The sequence below is a fragment of the Callorhinus ursinus genome, unplaced genomic scaffold (genome assembly GCF_003265705.2).
Source record: "Callorhinus ursinus isolate GAN/ISIS: 27379988/994484 unplaced genomic scaffold, GSC_fseal_2.0 scaffold21, whole genome shotgun sequence".
NCBI classification, from domain to species: Eukaryota; Metazoa; Chordata; class Mammalia; order Carnivora; family Otariidae; genus Callorhinus; species Callorhinus ursinus.
Genome location: NW_027397083.1, coordinates 6,573,565 through 6,592,454, shown reverse-complemented (window position 1 = coordinate 6,592,454; position 18,890 = coordinate 6,573,565). Strand labels below are relative to the sequence as shown.

Below are 18,890 nucleotides of genomic sequence, written 5' to 3'. Positions count from 1 at the left end.
AGCCACATGAAGCGCTCAGCACAATCTCTGGCAAGTAGTAACTACAAAAGCATTAGCTCTTGTTATTGTTCAGTACCGGAGTCTATGTTCTAAAGTGCCGGTCTTGTCCCTCAGAGGGAGAGCGGGAGTCTGGGTGCTGCTTGAAGGTGATGCTGGTGTGTAATTGCTCACTTGCGTGGCTCTGTCCCTCCAGACGGGGCACTGAGGGCAGGGATGCGTGGGTTTCATTCATCCTGTTCCCGTGTCCGGCCCAGGGCCCGCCTGGAGCGGAGATTCCACGCACTGCAGTGGGCTTGGCTCAGGACGGAATCTCTTGAGTAGAAGTGGCCACTTGGGAGCCCCTCGGAGGACAGCCCCTCAGGCCTTCTGACCCACGGGCCATTCTCGGTGGGGGGGGTGGCATGCTACCCCCTTTCCGGTTGCCTGTGCCAGTCAGGCCCAGGTTGGTGTCCTGGTGTTTCAGCCTGACCCTGCCCAACCATCGCTGTCACCGCTGGCTCGCGTGGGGTCCGGGTTCTGAAACGCTTGTGCGTGAAGCCTGCAGAGGCCTGGCCCCATCCCTGGTTGCTCTGATTCCATGAGCTCGCGACCCGGGAACTGCCCCTCTTAACGCCGGGCTTCATTGACCCCCGGGTAAGGTTGCTCGGCGGTGGGGAGCAGGATCACAAAGTGGGCAGGACACTGGACTCCAGCGTCAGAGAATCTGGGAGGACGCAAAACTCAGCTGGGCCCCCATCCGCCACGTGACAAGGGCAAGTACCTCCACCTTCCTGAGCGCTGGAGATCCTGCTTATAAAACAGGGATGATGAAGTCCCGCTCTCCACCTCACAGAGTGGTGGGGGATGGGGGGGAGCTCTGGTCTCAAGTCAGAGCTGAATTTTAATCAGGGCTTAGCCACTTAGTTGTGTGGCCTTAGGCGAGTCACTGAACCTCTGAGTCTCAGTTTCTTTATTTGTTAAATGGGGATAACAATATCTGGGGGGCTTGTTACAGAGATTAGATAAGAGACAGTGGGAATGGTGTGATGGAAACTATAAGGTGCTGTTACCCCTCTGTCACAGTCTGGCGGGGTGGGGGGTGGGGGGAGCTGCTGCCTACGTTCCCGTGGTACCCCTGGCCTTCTTCCCTCAAATGCCAGAAGTCAGTCCCAGCTTTAGGTATTAAGGTCCTCAGTAGAACCAGAGCCTGTCCCCCCGGCTAGTGGGATCGTGTGGCAGGAGCTGTTTCTCACTGGGCCCCGGGTTCTGCATCTGTAAGCCAAACAGCAGGGCTTGGGGCTTCAACATCCTGGGACTCCTGGGAGGGTCTGATCTGGGTGAGTGGTCTTCTGACCCAGAGTGGCAGAGGTGGTGCCCCCCGTGTTAGAGATGAGAGTTGGGGCTCAGAGAGATTCAGTAACTCCCTTGCTCAGGGTCACACAGCTAGTCGGAAGCAGAGCTGGGATTCAAACCTAGGTCTTGAAGGAAACAGCCTTTTACTTTTTCTTTTCTTTCCTCTTTTAACAAGAACAACAAGAGTTATGAGCCTGGAATGAAAAATAAGATCATGAAGAGGTCCAAAAGCCAGCCCCCGGAGCTGGCTGAGGTTTCAGGAAACGTATCACCTGTTACACATGAGAACCAACACCGCCACCTGTGGCCAGCCTCTTTTTATGGATGACTGGGACAAAGTCCAGGGGCCTGGCGAGCTGAGTGGCTCAGGGCCAGCTTGCAGGTGCAGAGGCCTGGCGAGCTGAGTTCAGGACCAGCTTGCAGGTGCAGAGCCCCCAGACAGGCGGGCTTCCAGAGCAGAACGTCCAGGCCAGGCTTTCTCATTCCACCTTCTGCCCGAGCAGGCCAGCTGAGCCCATGCGGTGAGATCAGTTGTCAACTCACCAAACTGGCTGGACCTCCAGGCCTCAGGCCGGCCCCTGAGGCACAGCTAGAGGCTCAGAGACAGAGGCTCCGCCCATGCGCAGGTAGGCCGTCCAGCCCCACCCTGCTTAATCCCTACGCTCTGGCCCAGCCCTGCCCTGCTTAACCCCCACCCTCTCACCCTCAGGCATGGAGGTCTCCAGGTCAGGCATATACGTTTGGGGACTGAATCAAACCCCCCCTCACCCACCTTAGGGCTTCAGACTGTTGGTCAGGAAGGCAACAACTTCTGCATAGTAATTGTTATTATTGTAATTGGTAGCAATTATTTGACGTTTCCTGGGTGCCAGGCACTTTGCAGAGACAAGCTCACATAAGCCTTGCCATAATCCCTTAGTAAGTCCATTTTACAGGTGGGGAAGTTGAGGCACCACGATGAAGCGATTGCTGAAGGCCACACAGCTGGTAAAGATGAGGCAGATTTGGCATCTTCAGGCAGGGAGAAAGGGAGGAGTGGCCAGAGTGCCCAGCGTGGATTGAGCCCTCCTGTGCCCTAGCCTGATCGTGGTTCCTCTTCATACCTCTGCAGGGTGGGTGGGTTAGTATCCCCATCTGCTGAGAAAGAGGCAGCTCCGCAGTGCCTCCCAAGGTTATGTGGCCGCTCTGGCAGCTCCGGGGGTGGGGAGCAAAGGTTGTTGTGTGACCCTCCTATACCTGTCTGTGCGGAAGGAAGGCCCGCTGAGCCAGGGCAGGGCAGCAGGTGCACCGGGGATGGCCGAGTCCTCCACTGTGTGCTTGGCCTTGATCTTGCCGTGTGACTTGGCCGGCTCTTGTTCTCGCCATCCCGTCCGAGAGATGCAGTGTTCTCAAAGGTCTTCTGCGGAGTGGATATTGCTCCTGGAGTAAATAACCCCGGAGGGCATGAGCCTCCAGGAAGTTGAGGAAGGAGCAGAGGTGCAGGGAGCTTCATGGGAGATTCTCTCCAGCCAGGCTCTGCTGCCCCAGGGACCCCAGGCCCACCTGCATCCCCCTCGGAGCAGAGGGGCCAGGCCATGCTAGCGGCCAGGCCTATGGCAGTGGGTCTCAACACGTTAGAATCCTCTGGAAAACTTAAAAAGATCCTAATGCCTGGTCTGTACCCCAGACCAATTTAATCAGGATCTCTGGGAGGGGGGCCCAGGCAGGAGCAAGTTGTATAACTCCCAGGGTGGGCGCCTGGGTGGCTCAGTTGGTTAAGCGACTGCCTTCGGCTCAGGTCATGATCCCGGAGTCCCGGGATCGAGTCCCACATCGGGCTCCCAGCTCGGCGGGGAGTCTGCTTCTCCCTCTGACCCTCTTCCCTCTCGTGCTCTCTATCTCTCATTCTCTCTCTCTCAGATAAATAAATAAAAAAATCTTAAAAAAAAAAAAAACTCCCAGGGTAATTCTGACCTATAGCCGAGATTGGGGACCACTACTCAAAGGCAAATGGGGGAAGTAGGAACCTCCTGGCTTTCCAGAATTGGTGACCCCCTGAAACCCAATGGACACACATGCCTGCCTCTCTGCATCTGGGGAGAAGGTCCACAGCTCCCACCAGCTTTTCTGACCCAGAGGAGATCAAAATCCATTCTTGGGAGGAAGCAACCACCCCTTCCCATAAACCAACAGTGTCATTTTTAAGGACTGGAAACCTCCAGTTGCAGGATCAAAGAAATCTTTCCCGACCTTCTCAGACACCTTCTGGTTCCTTCTTTCTGCAAAAACATATCGTGTGCTTAGCACGTGCTTGGCACTGCTCTAGGCTCTGGGATCCAGGGCAAATGAGGCAGACATGGCCCTCCCCTGAAGGAGTCAAGTTCTCACGGGGCTCTAGATGCACTCGTGAATCAATGAGCTAACTGCAGTGAGTGGGCCATGGGACAGGCGCCCCCCTCCACCCCCCAGCCTCCCCGTGTCAAAGGTGCTGTTCCTTACAGTCGGCAGGGGAACCCCCCCTCCCCAGGATTCCGATGACTTGGTCGGGGCAGGGACAGGGTGCTGCGTGTTGGCAGGCTTTGATTCTACTGTGCAGTTGGAGGCAAGGCCTGCTGTGTAGATTCCGTGTTTGGGGAAGGCCTCTGGGAGGAGGGAACTTGGCCTATGGGAAGGGCCTGAGAAGCCAGCAGAGGGCTTTGAAGGGACCACCAGGGCAGAGGCACTGAGCTGGGCAAGGGCCTGGGGTACGGGAACCGCAGAAAAGAGTGGCCTTAGGAATGAGTGTGTGTATGAGGAGGGTTGGGAGTGCTGAGGACAGAGGAGGGGCAGGGCAATCCAGGCAGGGCTCCGTCGGTTCCATAGGAGCCTGGATTTTATGGGAAAACTGTTGGCCATATCACGATTACACGGTTGTAGACAGGGGAGTGACAAAGTCTGGCTTACAGTTTTCAAACCCCTTCCTGTGGTGTGGATAAGGGACTGGGGAGGACGGGAGTGGAACTCGTGACCAGCAGGGAGCTGCCCTGGGCCAGGCAGAAGGTGAGATTTGGCCGGGTGAGGTGCTGGACTGGAGGAGACACTTTTGGGGTATGGGATGAGCGGGAGGAGGGAAAGCGTGGCTCCTAGGTGTTTGGTCTGGGCCATCCCCCACCCCTCCCCTGCCAGGAACCCTGCAGCACTTAAAATCCTTAGCACCGGCCCCCCAGGTACCCTCGAGAGCCTCTGGTCTGGCGTTTCCTAAGAGGTGCTCCATGTGGTGTTGAGGGCTGTTAAGTGAAAAATGGCTTCAGCTCAGCAGTGCTGCTGCTGGGCATCTTGGAGAGGTGAACGGCCTGACGTACGGGTGGCTCTTGGCGAGAAGTGGCACTCCACAGACGGGGTGACAGCAAAACCTTCTGTTCTCAACAGGGCATCTTCTAGGACCCCTGATCTGAGGAGCCACTCCCCAAAACACTGCTCTGGTGCCAGCCCATCATTGGACAGGTGAGGTGGCAGGCCCGCGGAGGGCGGTCACCAGGCCGGGTCTCGTCCCTCGTGTTCTGCCAGAGCAGGGACTGAGCCTGCACCTCCCTACCCGGGGCCTGCAGGTGCCATGCCATCACATAACTCCCTTCCCCCAGGCTGTCTGGGGACACGCAGGTTCTAGGATCAGGCTGGAGGGCTCCTACCCCATCCTTAGGGGAGGGACAAACCAAGCCTCCTACCCTACAGGTGCAAATTCACAGGTGCCCAACAGACAAGGAGTTCTCTTGAAGGCACCAGCTCTTCCCCAGTCCCACGTCCTGTACACAGGGGCTTCTGGGAAGGTGAAGGAGCCTTGGCAGCAGGTCCTGGCCCTCAGAGCTGGCTCAGGGTGCTCACCCCACAAAACCTCCACCCCACCCCTTGGGTGAGGACAGAAGAGGCCTGAAAATAGAGTTTTAGCTGACGCAGGGGCAGTGGGTATGAGACCCCTTTCAGGTGGCTGAGTGTATGAAAGTCCTGGTGTTTCATGTGGAAGTTCCTCCTCCCTTCACCCCTCCCTCCCTGCATCTCTCCATCTCTCCATTCTCCTGTCTACCCATCCCTCCATCCAGCCATCATTCCACCCCTCCATTCCTCTGTCTCTTCATTCCCCATCCATTCATTCTTCCATCCCTCCGTCCATCTGTCCATCATCCCTCCATCCAGCCATTGCTCCATCCATCGCTCCATCCAGCCACCATCCCATCTTTCATTAGGCAGCATTTGCTGGGAGCCTTCTTTGTTCTCCTAAAGAATACGTAGTCTTTCCTCTCAAGGTATCACATTTCACCGGGGAGAATGGGACAGTTAAGTAGAGAATTACTGTATAGCATCAGGGATTAGCATAGTAACCTCCATTTATTGAAAGGCTACCACATGCCAGGCATTTTATTTTATCCACATTATCTAATTTAACCTCTGGACAAATCTTCCAAATCGGTTTTATTTTCCTCCTCTCACAAATGAGTAAGGTGAGGCTCAGAGAGGTTAAGTCGTTTGTCCGAGATCACACAGCTAGGAGGTGAGAGAATTACATTCCCACCCAGGCAGTCTAACGCCCGAGCCTGTTCTGGGAACTGATCCAGTATCCCAAAGCTATTGGAAGGAAGCAGAGAGGGAGCATGGCTAACCGACACGCGTGTGGGCAGGGCCAGCATGACGATGGTGGTAGAGACAAGGCTGGCTGGAGTAGGAGGCTTCCTGGAGGTGATCTCTGAAGTCAGTCTTGAGGGATGAGTGGGAATTAGTAAAATATCAGCACGGTAATTTCATTGTGTGAATTGATTTGGCATAAAATTATATATTTGGTCAATTTAAGTTGTAGCTGCTTAAGAAATGGACAATTTACCTGCTATAAAGTATAACATAAAATCAGAACCTCCTTCCTCTTGCTCAGACAGCTACCAGTGGCTACTCTGGAATTTTCCAATCAGATGTGCATGCGTGTCATTCCCTTGTGTTGTTGGCGGTCTATATAGCTTGCAGGGAAGCAGGGGCAGACCCTCCAGTGTTTACAGAAAGTGTATACCCAGAAGCATAACACCGGGGGACATTCCCTTTGTTTAATTTCATCTGCGGATGAAACCCTCACCCCTTACTTGTTCCACAAGTGCTGAGAAAGGCCTGCCCCAGCCCTGGCCCACCGTGCCCCCGACCGTACCAGCCACCGACCTCACTCTGTGGAGGCGGGTTCAGTTAGGACCCTCACTCTACAGGTGAGGGGATCGGGGACCTGCAAGGCCCTTCCCTATGGCCATGTGCTGGCAGAGCCAGTATTTGACCCCTTACCCCGGGGTCCTTTGTCTTCTGTCTCCCACGTGCAATTCCTTACACTCAGTACCTGCCACCAGCTCGCTTGCCCCCCCAGGATCTCAAGCTAACGGTGGTCCTGACCCTTGCTGCTTCTTACAGACACACGGGTGTATGTCACTGGATCCCCTGCACTGGGGGCTGGCAAACTTGTTCCAGAACAGGCCAGGGAGTAGATGTTCTAGGCTTGTGGGCCCAGTGGCCTCTGTCGTAACGTCCACTCTACTGCCTTAATGCGGGAGCGGCCGGGGGACAAGACATAAGCCAGGGGGTGTGGCAACTTTACTTAGGGCCATGAAAGTGTGACTTTCCTGGGCTACAAAACCTTCTTTTTATTTTTTTCCAACTATTTAAAAATGTGAAATCTGTTCTTAGCTCACAAGTTGTACAAAACACAGGCAGCGGGTTGGATTTGATTTACAGACCCAGTTGGCCACCCCCTGCCCTATACCGGCCCTTATTCCCATCTCATAGATGAGAAGACTGAGGCTCAGATCCTCCCAGGCCCTCTGAATCCAACTTTGGTGGGGGAGGGGGGTCCCTGAAGTTGATGCCACACCCCATCATGGTGTGACCTGGGCATGTTCTCAGCCTGAGCTGACCCCCCGGGCTTCTTGGAACTGCCCATCGTCTGCTCCGTGTTGCTTTGAGGGGGAAACGTCTGTACTTGGAGGGAAGGGAGACTTTGCATCCTTGGGCAGCGTGCCCTGGAGCCGCCATCCCAGGCTCTGGTGCTCAGCACCTTCTCCTCCCCCAGGTGATTCCCAGGTAGCCTCTGGGCCTGCCTGGTTTGGCCAAACGGCCTGCCAGTCATGGGGCTGCCTGGCTCCTGTTCTAGCATCTGAGCTCACCCAGCTGCCTCTTGGAGAGGATGGGGGGGCCCGAGGGGCTAGGCGGCCTGGGTTCCGTCCTTGCTGGTCCATGTACTAGTGATTTGGGGCAAGCTCCTTCACCCCCTCTGTGCCTTAGTTTGCTCATAGGACACTGAATGGCTTCCCCCGATGCCTGGTACAGTTTGTGCAAGTGCCCGAGACCAGCGAGGTTGCTCAGAGTCTGGAGCATCAGGGAATACCAGCTCAGCAGCCTCCGCCTCCTCCTTGCCCACCCGGAAATCCCAGCCATCCCCACCGGTCCCTTTATACCCTCGAGGCCACTCTCTGGAAGGACGCACTTCACAGGGGACAGATCTTGGGCTCTGGAGCCCACCCCTGCTTGCTGGCTGTGTGACTTGGATGAGATCCTTCACCTCTCTGAGCCTTGGCCCCCAGGGATGGGAATACCTCCCTCACCTCCTAGGCACAGGAGGATTGAAGGGGATGACACACGCTGGTGGCCGCCTGGAGTCACTGCCATTCGCTGGCAGCTACTCCTCACTCAGTGGGCCCAGAAATCACTCTCGTCCACAGACTGCCCATTTCTGAGCACCCACAAGCCTGTGAGGCTGCCCTGGCAGGCCAGCCTGAGCAGAGGACGTGGGAGCGGAACATGTAGAAACTCCCTTCCGGAACTCTCTAGAAGCAGGCAACGGTTGCCAAAGACCATTTGCGTACTTTTCCAATTGCACAAGAACCCGGCGCATGCCACTCAGGCCCTTGGCCACTGCTAGAGCGTAGTCGGTGAGGTTCTTCCAGTAAAGGGGTGACCTTTCTGCAGACTGCTTGGGGCTCAGCCTGGGTCACTTACTGGGAGGAGACCCAGCCAGGCAAGCAGGCCCAGGTAGGAATGAAAAAACGTGCCACCGCCGTGTGAGAGTCTTTCCTCCGCTGCTCTTCTGTTCTTCGCAAATTTACGCAGAGCCTCTGGTCTGTCGAGCGCTGTGGTGGAGGGGAACAGTAACGCTCCTTTATGCGGACCATCCCCTGCAGGGCTCCCTCAGGCCAGCCTGGGTCCGGGATCGCAGATCTCTAGACCTCCTGACTCGGGGGAGCCCTTGTTTGCCCTACCCTGGGTCTGAGGTAGGCCCCGGGTGGACTTACCGAGGCCAGACTTCCCTGGCTCCCGAGTCCCTGTTGTCCCTGCATTTCTCAGACCCAAGCTTTGGACGCTGGTGGCCTGGAAGAGCCATTCAGTCTAACCTCCCCATGTAGCACTTGAATCCCCGAAAGTGTTTACTCACACTTGGCTTCCATGCCACTTGTGACGGGGTGTTCATTACCACCCAGACAGCCTTTTCCTTCTTTGGACAGCTTTGGCTTCATGTTGTGCCCCAATCTGACCCGACAGCACGGCAGCTAGAGAAAATTCTCTCGAATTGAGATGGATCCAACACCAAACTGGACCCCCTGGGAGGTAGTGAGCCCTCCCTCTTAAGCCCCCTCCCCTCTCCTTGGAGATATAGAAAGTCAAAGCTGAGCTCCCCCCTGGCAAGGGTGATTGAATGTGATTATTTCCAGAGAAGGCCGAGGGGACCTCCTTATGGACAGGGGATATTCACAAGGCTTAGGACTGCCTTTTACCCTTGGAGGAGGAGGAAGGGGTGAAGCCTACCCCTCCTTCCCTCTGCTCTGTGGCCTGCTCCCCTGCCCCCTCCCGCATAGGGCCTGTGGGAACAGGACTGGGCCCTATGCCTGCTTCCCTGCCCCCAAGGCCAGCTGTCCCATGCAGCTGCCCTGGCCCCAGCTGCCCGGCACTGGTCCTGTCACCCCGCAGGGCCTGAGAGCTGGCTGCTGTCATTCCTGGATTGTATGGCTTTGGGGAGGGGGTGAAGGCAGCAAGCTTCCCTCTTCCTCCTTGAGTCCTGCCCTGGCCTGGGGTCCATCAGTGTGGAGAGACACATCAGTGTGCTCTGTTTCAAAAGCACGAGTGTATCACCCAGAATGACAGTGAAAAATTGGCAACAAAAGTGTGTCTAATCCTAGAGTATTGGTTACATGTGTTGTGATATGTCTGTATCTGGGACTTGAACCCTAGGATCTTTGGGGGCTCCTGAATGGGCTTAATGGGGCCTCTGAACCCCCAGAAATTATATGTAAAATGCTGCCTATACATGAATTTTCTGGAGGAATCCGACCCTCCAAAATGTAAAATGATCTACAGTATGGAATCCTATGCAACATGTGAAGTTATGTTGTAGAGCATTTTACCAGCATACACAGAGAGTATATTGTCGGATGAAAAAAAGCAGGTTACGAATCGCTCTATATAGTAAGAGCCCAGTTTTGTTTAAAACCATCTGTGAAACACACATGCTGCAAGTTTAGCTACTAAAATGATGACAGTTTTTATCTCTGGGGTGAGAGAAAGAATTTTTTTAATTAGTGTTGTTCTGTTGAATGTTCTATCCGTCCGCTGCTCGACAATGCATACTTGTTCCCTTTGTGAGGCGATGGTGCGGGGAGCACTCGGTCCCTTTTCTGAGAGGCTGGAACTCTCTTTCTCCCCCAGCAGCCCCCTGGCCCCAGGGCTGCAGATCCGTGCCACAAGCCACTGTCTCACCTCTGGGGCTCCAGCAGTCACCTGCTAACGTCCTGGCCACCTGACTTTGACCAGCATCCATCTGGGTATTTCCAAAGCCCGTGAGGGTCTTATGTCATTTCCCTGCAGGCCCTGCCTGGTCGAGGGGCCAGTCCAGACTCCCAACTGTCAAACATCAAACAACTGAGATGGCCTGTAGGCCTATACTTTCTAGCTGTGTGGCTTTGGGCCAGTCATCTAACCTCTCTGGGCCTCAGGGTGCCATAAAATGGGACCTCATGTTAGTACCTCCCCCGGGATTGCTGTGAGGACGTGCTGGGATGATTTGGGGCCAGCAGGTCACTGCCTGTCAGCTTTGTTCCCCTTTCCTCTTGGCCTTGACCTACCTGCCTTCTCTCTTTCTGCCAGGGAGCTCCTGGACCGGCAGGATGGGGTCAGCCTGTATCAAAGTCACCAAATACTTTCTCTTCCTCTTCAACTTGCTCTTCTTTGTAAGTATGACCAGCACCAGCCAACCGCCTCCCACGGAGACTCTTCCCTGGGGCAGCGCAGCTGAGACCCTCCAGAGACTCCAGGCCAGGGATGGGGTGGGGGGGGGGCGGTCAGTGGGGGCTGAGGACGGACCATTGGGAATGGAACCATGTGGGGCCAGCCAGGAGATTGCCTGCATTCCAGCTGGTTCTGTGGCGGAGCACTGATGCTTCTCCCAGCTGTCGCCTCTGCTGGGGTCCTGAGGTCTGGGCCAGTCAGGGTTGGAGGTGGGCATGGGTGGGGAAGAGCCCCCAGGGTGTTCCCTAACTCATCAGTAGGGAGTTCTCTGAAATCTTTCTCACGATGTGCTGGCCCCCTACCCTCCTGTGCCCGCTCTGAAGGTCTTGCTGTTAACAGCTGCCCCCGCCACCCGCACCCCCACCGTGGGGGATGTACCCACACACCCCAGAGGGTGTGCAAGAGAGGCAGGCTTGGGGCCAGAGTGGGGACATGGTCCCCCTTCTCCAGACACACCCTGGCAGGCCCCACCTCGGGTCCCTGAGCCATGGGGCTGCCCAGATGTAAGCCCGGTGCACATCTGGAGCTGGTTTTCCTGGGGCCTCAATTGTCCTCTCGGGCCTGGCACTGACTGACTCCTCTTGCTTAGATTTGCCAGGATGATGGTGTGTGTGTGTGTGTGTGTGTGTGGTTGTGTATGTGAGTGAGAGAGTGTGTGTGTGTATGTGTATGAGTGTGTGTGTGTGATGGGGCGAGGGAGAGTGTGATGCATGTGTCAGTGTGCATGTATGTGAATGTGTGTGCATGAGTGTGTTATGGGGCAAGGGGAGAGTGTGATGTGTGTATGAGTGTGTGAATGTGTGTATGCATGAGTGTGTATGTGATGGGACAGGAGTGTTGTGTGTGTGTGAGTATGCATGTGTGTGTGCATGGATGTGTGATGGGGCAGGGGGAATGTGTGTGCATGTGTGTGCATGAGCGTGTGTATGTGTAACTGAGCGTGCACGTGTGCATGCATGAGTGTGTGATGGGGCAGGGGGAGTGTGTGTGAGTGTGCATGTGTATGAATGTGTGTGATGGGGCAGGGGGAGTGTGTGATATGTGGGTGAATGTGCCCGTGTGTGTGTGTATGTGATGGGGCAGGGGGAGCGTGTGTGCATGTGTGAGTGTGCCCGTGTGTGTGTGTGTATGTGTGTGTGTGATGGGGCAGGGGGAGAGGCCTTCTTAGGCGCAGGGAAGTGCTCAGGGCTGTGTCTCCTCTGTTGCTGGTTCACCCTCTACTGTTCAAAAATCAGGCTGAAAAATAAAGATGTTTATTATGACCCAATTTTATTTTTAAAAAGTGCACACATACATGAGTATTTTTGAGAGGAGAAGAAAATGCCTCTGAATGTTCATTTTGGGATTCCTGAGAATTTGGATTTTATTCTTTATGCTTTTCTGCATTTTCCAAATTTCTACAACGGACACGGATTACTGGGGAAAAGACGTTTTACATTACAAGTTACATAGGATCGTAGACAGTTTGGGAAATAATCATTCTAGATTCCCCCTCTTAACTGTACCCCGGCACACAGATACAAGCGTGTTCCCGGCACACGCAAACACACACATGCGTGCGGACCGCTGGGGTGCCGCCTGCCCTGCCGTTGTCCACCCTGGCTCTAGCCCCGGCCCCCTCCTCAAGGATGGTGCTGAGGCCTTGCTGTGGCTCTCCACGTCCTCCACGGATGGCAGCTAGGCCTGGAAGCTACCTGGGGCAGGGCCTGGGCACCTGGGCTTCCCCAGCTAGGACAGGTCCCTCCTGGCTGGACCAGGGCCCTGGAAAACAGTTGGCCACACAGCTGGAGCCCAGCCTTCCCTGGCAAGTGCTTGGCTCCTGGGCCTCAGCCTGGCTTCCAGGGCCAGCTGGCCAGGACTGGGGAACAGGAGGGTCACGGTGCTGTGCTTCTAACCCTGGGGATCCTAGGGATTGGAGAGAGGGGCGTGGGCGACAGCCTAGGAGGTGAGGGGGCTTGTAGTCTAGCGGCCCAGACAGCCCACACACCCCATGCCGCGGGAGGGAGGGGGGGTGGAGACTTCGTGGAGAAAGGAAACAGGGTTGATGGTTTTGGCCACAGGAAAGGAAACAGGGTTGATGGTTTTGGTCCCTTCTCTTCCAGCTCCTTGCCTGCCCGGTGGAGCCAGAGACTGGAAAAGCTTGTCTCTGGCCAGAGCTTTGGGGGCTGGCGGGAGTCCCGTGTTAACCCTCTCTGTGCTGGGGCAGAGATGGCCCATCAGGATGTGGGGAGGGCTGGGCAGGGAGAGGGGGAGCTTTTTATCACAGGAGGGTGAGGGGAAAGGAGAGACTTCCAGGGACAGTGAACATTGGTTCGTCCACTCATTCACTCATCACTCATTCACCGAGTGGGTATTTGACACCTCTGTATGCAGACCCTGGTTGCGGGTGCCAGGCAGACACTCATTGGCAGGAGAGCCATGGTTTCTGCACTGGGGCCTCTGTTCTGGGGGGTGGTGGGCTCCAGTCAAGTACTATTCAAATGGATGATAAAAAGGCAGCTGTTCAGGGTGCTGGGTGTGAAGGTTACGGTCCCCAGGAGAGCAGATAATAAGGCAGCTGATCTTGTGGGGATGGTCAGCGGAAGCTCCCTGGAGTTAGATGAGGTGGGTGGGGAGAGGAGTTCTGGGAGAAGCAGCAAAGTCCAGTGTGGGGAGTGGGGCAGAGTGTGGGGCTCTGGGGTGCTGGCTGTGCCGGCCTTCCAGGAAGGATCCTGCTCTCTGTTTTATGCACATCGGGATGCGGTTATATGATCAGACTTGTGGTTTGGAAAGTTCGCTCTGGTGGCCGTGTGTGCTTGCATATGCGCACACATACACGTGTACATCCTTGCTTGCACCCCCTCCTGGCCCCAAACTTCCCAGAAAATTGCCTCGTCAGCTTTTCTGAGGTTCACAGAAACCCAGGAGCTGCTGATGCTGTGCTGTTCCAGGGGAAGGACGCTGGTGTGAGGGTCCTGGCTCCTGGCTGGGCCCTGTCAGGAGATTCTGGTGGAGCTGGGGGGGGGGGGGGGGGGGGGGGGGGGGGGGGGGGTGCCCATGGTTCCAGTCTTGGTTCACTGAGAAAGAGGGGGCCACAGTGCCTCCCCCGTTCTGGCTGGCCGCCTAGCTGGGCCTCTTCCTGGCTGGCCCACAGCCTCGGGGCTGGTCTAGCCACTCCAGATGGCAGTCTTTGGACATGAGACCCACAGAGGCACTCCTGGGCTGGTGCCGGGGACTTCCTTCGTGGGTGCTTAGAGGTGAGCTGAGGAGATGAGCTGGGCCGTCCCGGGGGGATTTCGATTTCCTTGGGGTTGTGTTTGCCCAGAGGGAATTTTCTGCCCTGCCCAATGAGGGCAGGAGGTGAGCCGGTCAGGGGCTCTGCCACACAGCTCTAAGGTGCGCAGGAGCAGACCATGGGCCCCATGCCTGGCCGTTGGCCATCTGTGCCATGAGCTGCGGGCTCGGGGTGGGCCGGGCCTCAGGAATCTTTGGGAACCAAACTCCCAGGTTCTATAAAGTCCCCCTTCATCTTGGCAAGCTGTGTCGTTCTGAGGCACCCCTACCCGAGGGCGGACCCTTCCCCTCAACAGAGCCTCAAGTAGCCTCCCTGTCCCAAGAAACTGGCTTTCCAGGTGAAGACCCAGGATGGGTCCCAAGTATTCTGCAGCTAGCATGAGCCACCATCTGGCCCGGAGTAATCGTCAGATCTGGCTTCGAGCCCCTGAAGGATGGAATGGATGACCTTCGGTGAGGTCAGGGCCTCTGTGTCCCCATCTGTAACAGGACAATAACAGGGCCCACTGGCAAGGAGGGAGGAGGGGACAGGTGGCCTGCTGGGAGACACTGGGGAAGAATGTAGGGTCATCAGCAGCTGCTGTTGTCTTTAAGGGGGCCCAGACTAGGGTAGGGTGAGTGAGGTCCACGCTTGGGAATGAGAAACAGCATTGCAATGTGCCCTATCAAGGCTCTGCTCCTTTTTAAAAGGAAAAAAAATCACAATACTGATCCCACCTTTATTGAAAAGTTTGATATTTTGTTCATCATGGATTTTTTTAAAAAAAATTAATTTTGGTTTTTAAAACATCATTGCTGTAAATTCTTATTTATCTTGGTTACTGAGTTTTTTCATGTCCCCTTAATTTTTATGCCCAAGGCAAGCGCCCTGTTCACCTTACTCTGGGCCTTACTCTGGGCCCAGTAGAGCAAGGCTGATTGAGCCCCTTGCTCTACCCCACGCTGAAGGCTTTATCAGCAGCTGCTTGCCTTGCAGAGTAGGGGATGATGGCTGAAGTGGGAACCCAGGGCCCATGATAGAGGTGGGTGGTGACATGGTAGGACTGTCAGGGTGGCTCATTCCTCAGGTGGGCTCAGGCCAGGCCCCAGGTGAAGGCCAGTGTTATGGGCTGTGGGTCTTGGCTGGGTTCCAGTTGGGGAGATGGGCTCAGGCTAGGGGCCTTGCAGATGATGGGAGGGGGAAGGAAGCAGGGAATCCCTCGGCCTACCCCAGCCACTTGCTCCACATCTGCCTTTCTGTTCCTGCTTCTCCAGTGGGTTCCTGAGCTCATTCATTTCCTGAACACTCAACCCCTGTGCTATAGGCCCCCCGGGCATATGGAGGAGCTTCTTGCAACCCAGCCCTTGCCCTCAGGGAGCTTGCAGTCCAGCCAGAGAGAGACACACAGTATATTAAAGCCCCTGGGAATGGCTATGAAGGAGGGTCCAAGGGTGGGTGCCACCTTAGTCTGCCTGGGGGAGTCAGGAGGGCTCCCTCGGAAGGTGGCCTCTGAGCTGAGCTCTGAAGGGCAAGTGGGCTTTGATGTTCACGTCCATGCGGGATTTTTCCCAGAGCTTGTTTGGGTTGTCCTCAGCCACTGAGCTGGGCTAGAGTGGAGGCGATGAGCATGGGAGAGGGCTAGGAGGTAAAGTCGGAGGGTACCCCTGGAAGGAGGCTGCACCCCTCAAAGCTAATAGGCTTGGTTTGACCACATGTGGGCATGGGGTAGGGGAGGTGGGAGGCAGAAAGGACTCCCCACACATGGCCCTGCTGTCAGGACTTGGGGTGTGGGGCCTGAGGATGGAGGTGGTGCATGCCCCCGGGTCCTCCTGGCCTGGCTGCAGGGGCAGCTGGGCAGGGCCCTCTCAGGCCCCCACTGACTGTGCCTTCTCTTTCCAGATCCTAGGCGCGGTGATCCTGGGTTTCGGGGTGTGGATCCTGGCTGACAAGAGCAGTTTCATCTCTGTGCTACGTAAGGGCCCCTCCAATCTCCCTGCCCGGCTGGCTCTGGAGCGGTGGGACCAGGGCAACGGGCAGGGCTGCTCCACAAGAACTTGAACCTCACAGCAGGTCACTTTTCAGCTGCCCTCAGGGCCTCACCCAGGTCCTGCGCTGACTGCTCTGCCCTGGGCCCCCTCTGCAGAGGTTTTCGGGAGGAATTTTCCCTTCCTCCCCACACAAAGCTGCTGTTGTCTGGAGAACGCTGGGGGTTGAGGGAGGCTTGCTCTCCCAGCCCGGCCCCTTTCCCTCAGCCCTAACCTCGAGAAAGCCTCTTACAGTCTCTGTCCCTCCATTTGCGAGCTCAGCAAGATGTGGGCCACAGTCCGGCCCCGGTCAGTTCAGAGAAATGTAGGGAAGGGCGGGAAAGACAGGTCGTCAGGAGTCAATGACGTGCCCACTGTGTGCCCAGTGCTGGCTAGATTCGTCGGGCCTCTGGACTGCAGAGGAAGCCACCGGCGCAGCATCCGTGGTCTGTGCTCATTGTGAGGCAGGCACGGGGCCAAGCATTTTGCACGTGAAAATTGCCTTAATCCCTCGATAGCCCTGTGAGGTAGGAACTGTTCTAGTCCTGCCTTACAGGTGAAGAAATGAGGCTCAGAGAAGTGATGTCCCTGGCTCACATTCACAGAGCTTCCAGTGATAGGTGGGAGACTTGAACCCCCAGAGCTTTGGTCCTAAATGCTGCCCGTGGTAGGGTGAACCACAGCATGCAAGCCCCTTCTCTCACCCTTGAAGCAGGAGGAAAGAAGCCCAAGGCACTCCTGCACAGATGATAAGAGCCTCTCCAGGTCTACTTGCAGCCTCCTCCAGGAAGCCTGCCAGGCTTGGCTGCACTGATCTCATGGATGCCCTGAGTGGAAGGGAGGCACAGCTGAGGGCCCCAAGTAGCACAGTGATGCCGCTCCCCTCAGTGAGTGCATCCTTGGCTCACTTCCCTCCCAGCTGCTGCTGAGGCAGCAGGTTTGGACTCAGGCCCACGACAGCTGCTTGATTTGAATAAAGCGGAACCAGGCTAGGATGGGTGATGGAGAGGCCACACCTGTCACTGTGGCCCCAGGGGGCTAGGCCTCCCCTCAGACCTGAAAGGAAGCAAGGATGATCCACCCTCCAGCCACATCCGATGCAGCCTGGGGCTGTTAGCCCTGCCTCCTGCTGGGGTGGAGGGCTGCAGAATGTTCTCCCATTCTGGGGCTAGGGTCTGCATTTCCCACCCCAGCAGGATGCCCATGCTCCCCAGGCCTTTCCAACATGGGACACATCCGCTTCCGCCCTGATTAGGCCCAGGCTTCCTGCTTCTTGGCTGTGGCCAACACCCAGCAGGTACTGCGCCAGGGGGCAAAGTCTCAAGGCCCAGCTCACCCACTGTATCTCTGTCCACTGCACCTTGCCCCAGGCCCCAGGAACCTCCTGCTCCTCCCGCCTCCTCCCTGTTCAGCTCGCAGACTCCCCGAGCCGCCAGAATGCAGAGGTGCCCTAGATGTGCCCAGAGTGTTTTCACAAATACAAAGGCCCCAGGCCCACCCCAAGGGGATCTGACTCCATTGGTGTGTGGGCAGGGGCCTCGAGCATTGTGGTTTTTAAAAAGCTCCCCAGGTGATTCCCAGGCAGCCAGGGTTCAGAAGCACTGATCTAGCAGAGGAAAAAGACTTGCTAAGAATCACACAGCAAGTGAGGGTCAGGGCTGGGACCCAGGGCTCCTGACCTACCATGTACGTTCCAGGCTGGTGTGACAGAGCTCTCCCCTCACCTGAGTCCACGGGGCGAGGTGTTGCTGTGCCCATTTCACAGTGGAGGAAACCAAAGCACAGGAGGGGAGTTAACTTGTCCCAGGAAACACAGCCAGGAGGGGGAGCTGGGATACGAACAGAGGGCATGGCTCCTGAGCCCCCATACCCTGAGCCCCTGTATTGCAGGGTTTCACACTCACCACACAGTCCTGCCTTAACCAGAGCAAGCAAGTGCCGTGGTCAGGAGCACAGACTCTGGAGCCGGGCTGCCATGGTTCGAATCATGGCTCTGCTGCCTCCTAGCTGGGTGATCATGGGCAAGTTAACTTCACTTCTCTGGGCCTCTTCATCTAGAAAATGGGGATAATAATAGAATATATCTCATGAGGTTGTTGTGAGAAATGAAATGAGTTAATATAGGAAAAGCGTTTAGAACTGCTCCTACTAACTAGTCAACCCTACAGAAGTGATGAAGTTGATAATAACATCTTGAAGTAGGATTTAGTTCCATTTCACAGAGAAGGAAATAGAGGCCCAGGCTCAGAGCTCGTTCACAGCAGAGCTGGGATGAGAACCCCTTTCTTGTTGCCTTCGGTCCCTTTCATTTGGGGCCACTTCTACCTTGCTGGTACCTGCCAGGCCCGGCAGGACCCCGATGTTTCTGCCGTGCACAGTGGAGGGCCAGCCCAGAATGTCCACTTGTCCCCTTCCTAAGTCAGGTTGCTCAGACTGGGGCCAGCCTGAGACCCTGGGTGCACTCAGGGACTGGTGTCCACTAGATGTTCTGAGAAGCTGAGACCCCGCAGCTGGGCTGGCCTCCTGCGGGAGAAGCTGAGTTGGGGGGTCTCAGCCCTGGGTCTTGCCTGCTGGGGCCCCCAGGTGGCCTCTTAGACTGCCTGGGCTTCAGGGCTCTTAGGGACAAATCAGGATGTAAATCCACCCTCATGGGCCTGTTGTGGAAATGAAGCAGATGATTCGGATAAAGGGCCTTGTTCAGGCTGGCACGCAGTGGATTCCAGACTGTGCCAAATTTCTTTTCTCTGGGAGTCGTCCCTGGGAGGAACCCAAACCCAGGAAGCTTCGAAAGAGTGGCATTGGATGGCTTCCTCCTGGCTATGCTGGTTGCTGAGAGCAGGGTGCTGAGGGCCTAGAATGAAAATGGGGGCTCAGTGCCAGGAGCCCCCCACACTCACCCCAGCAGGTCCCCACCATGCCCGCCCAGCCTGCCTGGGGGGCTCCAGTGAGGAGCTGGGTGGAGGCAGCCCTGCCCTGGCACCCTGAGAGCAGGGTGGGCTGGCCAGGGCTCTTCCTGAGTTCAGAAC

General features: G+C 56.2%; 1 protein-coding gene across 4 annotated transcripts in view; it reads left to right on the top strand.

The window, feature by feature from the left end:
- Positions 1-18,890, top strand: part of CD82 (CD82 molecule) — a 49,448-nt gene that overhangs the window by 14,892 nt on the left and 15,666 nt on the right. For 2 of the 4 annotated variants that reach the window (XM_025878284.2, XM_025878283.1), the window contains 2 exons: positions 10,447-10,529; positions 15,740-15,812. In XM_025878284.2, coding sequence (XP_025734069.1) covers positions 10,467-10,529; positions 15,740-15,812 — 136 coding nt within the window. In that variant the 5' untranslated portion in view covers positions 10,447-10,466. Of the gene's footprint in view, positions 1-1,939; positions 1,959-4,719; positions 4,795-10,446; positions 10,530-15,739; positions 15,813-18,890 lie in introns of those variants that run through there. The other 2 variants (XM_025878286.1, XM_025878285.2) reach the window with 2 other exon arrangements.